This window comes from Lontra canadensis, unplaced genomic scaffold (genome assembly GCF_010015895.1).
Source record: "Lontra canadensis isolate GAN:19392208 unplaced genomic scaffold, GSC_riverotter_1.0 scaffold53, whole genome shotgun sequence".
Taxonomy (NCBI): Eukaryota; Metazoa; Chordata; class Mammalia; order Carnivora; family Mustelidae; genus Lontra; species Lontra canadensis.
The window spans coordinates 140,308-147,883 of record NW_022631047.1 but is presented as its reverse complement, the minus strand read 5'-3'; the positions used below and the strand labels follow the sequence as shown (position 1 = coordinate 147,883).

Sequence of the window (7,576 nt, the reverse complement as noted above, 5' to 3'; positions counted from 1 at the left end):
ATGACCCGAGCTGAAGGCATTGGCTTAACCCACTGAGCCACCGAGGTGCCCCTTTATATAATTTCTAAACTTCGTCATGAGTGTGAGCAAGTAAACTGATTTCCCTAATTCTTGTTTTTTTCAACAGCCAAAAAAGTTAGTAATCATGTGTACTTTGCCTATTATGATGATTAATTGAATAATGTATGATGTCAGTCATCATAGTAGTTCATGCATAGTAAATATTCAATAAATGATAGGTGTTATAATGATTAGTAGTATTTCAAAAAGGTTGAACTCAGGTATACATTCTCAAATCACTGAAGAAAATATTCATTCTCTAAGCAAGATATTAAGTAGAAGTTCTATTTCTTTTCTTAATATTGAACACAGCTGCTTTAAAAAAAACAAGTAGAAGTATTTGAGTTAGGTACCCATATGCTGTTCTCCCAGTGACAGATTCACATATTGCAAAACCCCCCCACGAATCCTCAAAAGGAATTATCTTGGCACATATTATTGGTATCTTGGCACGTAATATTATGTATGATCCAAAATATCCTACTTATTTATAGCATGACTTGCTGATTGTTTACATGATTGTCATGAAATGGGCAGTTTTTAATGTGACAACTCTAACAATTGTTTATCATCATGCTTGAAACAATAAGCTTATATTTAATGAAGGAACAAATACAAGGTCAACTGGTGTTTTGTAGGTTCTTTGGAATGTTTTTTCATCTTTCTTATTTCTCCTTAGGGACATCCTCCCCTTAGATTTCCTGTGAAGATGACTTCATTCCTTTTAGATAATTGGAAACTAATATATATTTCCCAAGTTTCAATTTAATCATCTCAGCTATGATAATCTTCATGAATGTTTGTGAGGTAGGATTAGTTGGACACACATTTTATAAATTATAGAGTATTAAACAAAAGAATTTATGAGAAATCTTTATTAACCAAGCCATAGATACTACCATATATTCAGATATATGTGATAGTGCAGACAAATCACATTATTAAAATATTCACACTTTATCTCTTTGGTTTGAATTAACATGAGATTATTTTATATTAATCTTTCTGCCTACAAAATTAAGTATTTTTTTCTAGTGAGTATGTTTGCCTTTCATTATCCTTGATCCTTGCTCATGTAAACTACAGAAAAAAAATACCAACATAAACTGCTCATGGTAAGTAAAATAGTGGTGTTATTTTCTTTAAAAAATGTAAGAATAATTACAAATATCATGTAAGTTATATACAAATAAATAGCAGGGATAAAGTGATATTTTATTATTACTCCTTATATAAAGCATTAATTATTGCTAATTTTCTATTTTCTAATTCCATAAATGGAAGAGTTTAAAGTTTGATTTACACATTTCCACCTGCATTTCTAATACTTAATTGGTTTAAACCAGACACTACACTGCAAAATAGTGGAGGGAATGAGGATTATCCTAGTGCTTTCTGGGTAAACAGAGTGCCTGACACCTCTACAAGTCAATCAGACATGACAAGGTCAGAGGATATTTTTTCTTTGGAGAATTAGCTTTACATATTTTAATACATTTTTTTTAAAATAGGAAAGACAGCTCTTTAGAGGTGCTAATTCTTATTAATACTTTGAGCAATAAAAACTTAAAATTGTTAATTAATGTGGTTTATGAATTTGTATATGAGGTGATGGGCTAAATGATGCAAATGGAAAAATATTATGTATTCAATAATAAAAAGAAAAACAACTTCAGAATAGGCAAAGATAACTGATTGACAAAACTAATAAGGGATGTAATTTAAATTTTTTTTATTTAAAGGAAAGAAAACATACACTATGTGATAAATAGTTTATTTTTTTCTCTCTGCCAGTGCTTATGTTTACTTAGAAATACCTTATTTATTTGGCAAATTGATAACAATTCCTCAGGTTAATAGGAAAATGAAGTACATGACTGATTTTTTAAATTCACTTTATTTTTTCAGTGTTCCAAGATTCATTGTTTATACACACACCCAGTGCTCCATGCAATGTGTGCCCTCCTTAATACCCACCACCAGACTCTACCCATTCTACCACTGCCTCTCTTCCAAAATCCTCAGTTTGTTTCTCAGAGTCCACAGTCTCTCATGCTTCAGTCTCCCCTTCCAATTTACCCCAATTCACTTTTCCTTTCTATCTAATGTCCTCCATGTTATTCCTTATGCTCCATAATTAAATGAAACCATATGATAATTGGCTCTCTCTGCTTGACTTATTTCACTCAGCATAATCTCCTCCAGTCCCATCCATGTTGATGCAAAAGCTGGGTATTCATCCCTTCTGATGGAGGCATAATATTCCATTGTATATATGGACCATATCTTCTTTTTCCGTTCAACTGTTGAAGGGCATCTTGGCTATTTCTACAGTTTGGCTCTTGTGGACTTTGCTGCTATGAACATAGGGGTACAGATGGCCCTTCTTTTCACTACATCTGTATCTTTGGGGTAAATACCCAGTAGTGTAATTGCCAGGTCATAGGATAGCTCTATTTTTAATTGTTTGAGGACTCTCTATACTGTTTTCCAAAGTGACTGCACCAACTTGCATTCCCACCAACAGTGTAAGAGGGTTCCCCTTTTTCCACATCTTCTCCAACATTTGTTGTTTCCTGTCTTGTTAATTTTGTTAATTTTGGCCATTCTAACTGCTTCTCCCTCTCCCTTTACCCCTCTCTCACTCATCCTTTCTCTCTCATAAATAAATAAAATCTTAAAAGAAAAAGAGTGTTTAGGTGTTGTTTCAGGCCCTTTTTTATTTTTATTGTTTTTTTTTTAAAAGATTATTTGTTTATATGAGACAGAGAGAGAGAGGGTAAGCAGGGGAAGGGGTAGAGGAGGTGGGAGAGGGAGAAGGAGAGAATCTCAAGCAGTTTTCCCGCTCCGTGAGGAGTCTCAAGTGGGACTCTATCTCACAACCCTGAGATCATGACCTGACATGATCATGACAGAAATCAAGAGTTGGCCACTTACCTGACTGAGCTATGCAGGAGCCCCTCAAAGCCCACTTTGAATTAATTAATTTGTTAGTTATTAGTTTTCTTTTCTTTTATTTAATTTATTATTATTATTATTTTTTTTTAGGGACTAACACACCCTTTTAATATGTTTTTAAATATTTTTAAGGTTTAAAAAGTGTTTAAAGTTTGTAGTTCCTAGTAGGAAAACATTATCTGAATGAATACCCTAATGGCAACAATTGTAGAATGTTTCAGTTGCATGGGGAGCAGAGGGGTAGGGATTCTCTTCACAGCACCCCAGCTTTCTTCATGAGAAGGTTGGAGGTACACTGGTTTGTATTATTGCGACATCCATTAGGTGATCGAAGTTGCTTTTCCTTCAGCAAGGGCTTTATTTGTCATGAGGGCATTATGCTTGACCTCCAAATTTGGCTGATAATTTACTGATGAGATTCATAACCTTTGGGTTGCTCTGATATTTTGACATATTCGCTGGGTTCTGGGCCACATCCTGGAAGGCCACCATAACTTCTGGATCCTGCATGGCTGCAAGAACTTCCGGATCACGAAGAATTTCATTGAGCCCAGGCATTCCTGCCATTCCAGGCATCCCCCCTGCCATTCCAGGCATTCCTCCAGGAAAATTACCAGGCATTCCCCCAGGAAAGCCACCTGGGAAAGAGCCATACTGAGCTCCTGATTGTCGTCTGGCTTCTTCCTCCCTCTGGGCTCTCTCATGTTCTTCCCGAGCCTTCTTAACCCTTTCTATTCTTTCTTTGATCTCTTGCTCTTCACGTTTTCGCTCATATTTTCTCCGATGTTCGGCAATTTTCTGGGCCCTCGGTTGAACTTCTTTCAGCATTGCACTTGCATCTTCATCATAATCCGGTTTACAAGCAAGGGCAAGATCATGTGCTGCTTCTTCCCAATGGCCCAGAAGTCTATGTGCTTTCCCACGCCACTTATAAGGCTGAGCTGAATCGGGATTTATTTCAATAGCTCTGTCACAGTCTCGAATGGCAGCATTTGGCTTCTGTAATTTGATGAAGACACTGGCTCTCTTGGCATACAGAATGGCCAAGCGAGGATTTAGTTTGATGGCATCTGTGAACAAGTCAATGGCTTTCTGTAGTTCACCATCATTTAGGGCATCAATGGCAGCCACTTTTTTATCATTTGCCTGATCCATCATTTCCTCGGTTATCTCTACATTTTCGTCTCCCATTTCTTGAGGGGCATCGGTATCTGGTTCAATCACACCTTCATTGTCAATTTCTAGATCACTCTCCTCACTTGATGGTTCATCTGTCTTTATGTTTTCCTATGCCTTCTTACTATCTGGTTTTTCTTCCTTGATACTGTCTTCTGATTTAGTTTTATGAGTGGCAGGTGGTATTTTACCCCCCATGCTCTCCACCCACTCCCGCAGGAAACGCATTTCCTCGGTGTGCAGAACGCTCGGATCCTGCTTACACATTTTCACGAAAGCCCGAAGCTCGCTCACTTTGCGGGGTCCATGGTCCGGAGGCAGTGGCAGGCGGCAGGCGCGGCTGAGGTTGCGACCGGATTCCAGGTGCGGGTACTAGCTCAGCGTGATCGTGTGGAAGGGGCTAATTTATTATTATTTTTAAAATTTCAATTTAAATTCAATTAGCCAAGTTATACTACATCATTAGTTTCAGATGTAGTGTTCGATAATTTTTAAAAATTTTTATTTATTTTTTAAATTTCTTTTCAGTGTCGCAGAATTCACTGTTTATGTACCACACTCAGTGTTCCATGCAATACGTGCCCTCCATAATACCTACCACCAGGCTCACCCAAACTCCTACCCACTGCCCCTCCAAACCCCTCAGATTGTTTTTCAGAGTCCATAGTCTCTCATGGTTTGTCTTCCCCTCCAATTTTCCCCAACTTCTTTCTCTTCTCCATCTCCCCACGTCCTCCATGTTATTTTTTATGCTCCACAAATAAGTGAAACCATATGATAATTGACTCTCTCTGATTGAGTCTGCTTGAGTCTGCTTATTGCACTCAGCATAATCTCTTCCAATCCTGTCCATGTTGATAAAAAAGTTGGGTATTCATCCTTTCTGATTTATCATTTGCATAACACCCAGTGCTCATCAAATTATATGCTTTCCTTAACCTTACTTTTAAAATTTAAAATTTATCTGTCTTGTATTTCCTTATTTTTTCCTATTTCTACTACTTAGATATTCTTGATACCTTCTTAAATCATTCACTTTAGCTTTGTGTTGATGTGTATAATGGTCTTATTTCATCATCATTTAAAATTTGGTGTTTTAATTTGCTCTTATGCATTTATTCTAATTTTGTAACCTATAGTAAGTGACATAATGTTTACATTTTTATTTTTAATTTATTTATGTTTTAAAGATTTATTTATTTGAGAGAGAGTGAGGGAGAGACAGAGACAGAGCATGTGCAAGTGGGGGGAGGGGCAGAGGGAGAGAATCAACAAGCATAATCCCCCCTGAACACTAAGCTCATGATGGGGCTTGATCTCACCACCATGAGATGATGACCTGAGCTAAAACCAAGATTTGGACGCTTAACACAATGATCCAACCAGGTGCCCCTGTTTACATTTGTTTTACATTAAATATATGCCTTTTAAGTGAAGTTTTGTCATAAATATAAGTAAATAATTGAAAGTTTTATCAGTCTTCGTGAAGCTGTTTCCATCTCTTCAATTCTGATTATTCCCAAATTCCTTTTGGTATCTCTGTTTCCATTTGTTGTTTTCATTATTTTAATTAGCCTAGAATGCCTTCTTTGGTTTCTTTTGAGGCATCTTTGCTATTGCTGTTTTCTATATTGTATTTGGGTCTTAGATTATGTTATTAATTTTGATGACATTGATTAGGGGAAGAAACTAGTTTGTTACTATGTTGTGTGTCTTCTGTAGAATTTATATAGTTTTAAATATTATTACTTTCCTTCCTTCCCTAGAACACTGAAGAAAAGACAAGGTCAGAAGTGGAGATATGTTTAATTACTTGGAAATATATTTTATAGTTTTATAGTGAGGGAAGCCACTATACATGAGTTTGGTTTGAAAGAAAAAGGAGTTTGATTAAGGTGAGATTAGGATGTATTCTTAAATGTCTTTAAGAGGGTCAATATGACTACATTATAGGCACAAAGCAATGAAACAAGTCAGAAGCTGTAGTTAAATATTTAGAGGATCTTCTTCTTTGATTTTACACTGATTCATCAAAACTTCAGGTTCTTTGAGATAAATGTCATCTTCTTTATGAAATCATTAAAAGTTTGTTGCACTTGCTTATTCCTCAAGGTGTAAATGAAGGGGTTCAACAGGGGTGCAACAGAAATGGTGAGCACCGAAACACCTTTATTTGTGGCTACCTCTTCTTTTGCTGATGGCTTGATATAGATGAAGATGCAGCTGCCATAGGTGATGGAAACTACAATCATGTGTGATGAGCAGGTAGAAAAGGCCTTTTTTCTTTGTTGGACAGAGGGGAATCTCAGAATTGTCCTGATGATGTATGTGTAGGACAGAAATACACACACTAGGGTAATAATGAGTGCAAATACGGCCACAAGGATAACCATTTGTTCTAGTACCCATGTATCTGAACATGAGATCTTCAGGGGGGGACCTGCATCACAGCCAAAATGATCAATGGCATTGGAGTCACAGAATTCAAGCTGGAGGCCCAAGCTCAGGGGTGGGAGAATGATCATCAAGCCAGACACCCAGCAGCAGAGGATTAATAAGGTGCACACCCTATCGTTCATGATGGTCATGTAATGAAGGGGTTCACAGATAGCAACATAGTGATCATAGGACATGGCTGCCAGGAGAAAAAATTCTGTTGCTCTGAAGAGAAAAATAAAAAATATTTGACTTGCACAAGCACTGTAGGTAATAGTATTGTCCCCAGTTGATATACTATATAGGAATCTAGGAATACAGACAGTGGTAAATGAGACTTCTAAGAAAGAGAAATTTCTGAGAAAAAAGTACATAGGTGTTTTAAGATGAGAATCTACCAATGTGAGGGTTATAATTGTCAGGTTCCCTGTTACACTCAAGATATAGGTGAGCAATAGAAAGATAAAAAGGATTTGCAGTTGTGGGTCATCGGTCAGTCCCAGCAGGATAAAAGTTGTTATTGTGGTGTAGTTTCTCATCACTGACTTTTGACATCTATCCATCAGCATGTGAAAATAAAAGAGATTTTTATAAGGAGATTAATATTTGAATTCTGTAGCAAAAGACTGAATATAAAAGCCCAGCAAACCAAGTCTACATTTATTTTCTCATTTCACGTCATAATCAATATTACCACTATTCCAGTTAGCCTTCCTGAATATTCCACATCTGAGCAGTAAGTATTATTCCTTCAAAGTTTATGTTTCTGTAAAACAATGCAACATTTTCTCAGATCATTCTTTGCCCCTCAAAATTTGCAGATGTACAGGTTGATTGTTTGTAATTCATCACATGGATTGGATTTACTAATAAGTTAGAGCAAAAAAAAAAGGTGATTTTACTTAATGTGTACTTAAATGTTGTTTAGCCAAGACAAATCCTGGAT

The 7,576-nt window shown here is 36.5% G+C and overlaps 2 protein-coding genes across 2 annotated transcripts; both read right to left on the bottom strand.

Annotated features, from left to right (window-relative positions):
* Positions 1-3,128: 3,128 nt before the first annotated feature.
* On the bottom strand, positions 3,129-4,493 carry LOC116877618 (hsc70-interacting protein-like). Its single transcript, XM_032874373.1, has one exon. The coding sequence runs from the start codon at positions 4,207-4,209 to the stop codon at positions 3,394-3,396; it is 816 nt and encodes a 271-aa protein (XP_032730264.1). The 5' UTR covers positions 4,210-4,493; the 3' UTR covers positions 3,129-3,393.
* A 1,731-nt stretch (positions 4,494-6,224) lies between these two features.
* LOC116877541 (olfactory receptor 6C2) lies at positions 6,225-7,169 on the bottom strand. Its single transcript, XM_032874324.1, has one exon. The coding sequence runs from the start codon at positions 7,167-7,169 to the stop codon at positions 6,225-6,227; it is 945 nt and encodes a 314-aa protein (XP_032730215.1).
* Positions 7,170-7,576: the final 407 nt, after the last annotated feature.

Excerpts from the sequence above, each read along its gene's own strand:
- LOC116877618 (XM_032874373.1), bottom strand. The coding sequence starts at position 4,209 with ATGGGAGACGAAAATGTAGAGATAACCGAGGAAATGATGGATCAGGCA.
- LOC116877541 (XM_032874324.1), bottom strand. The coding sequence starts at position 7,169 with ATGAGAAACTACACCACAATAACAACTTTTATCCTGCTGGGACTGACC.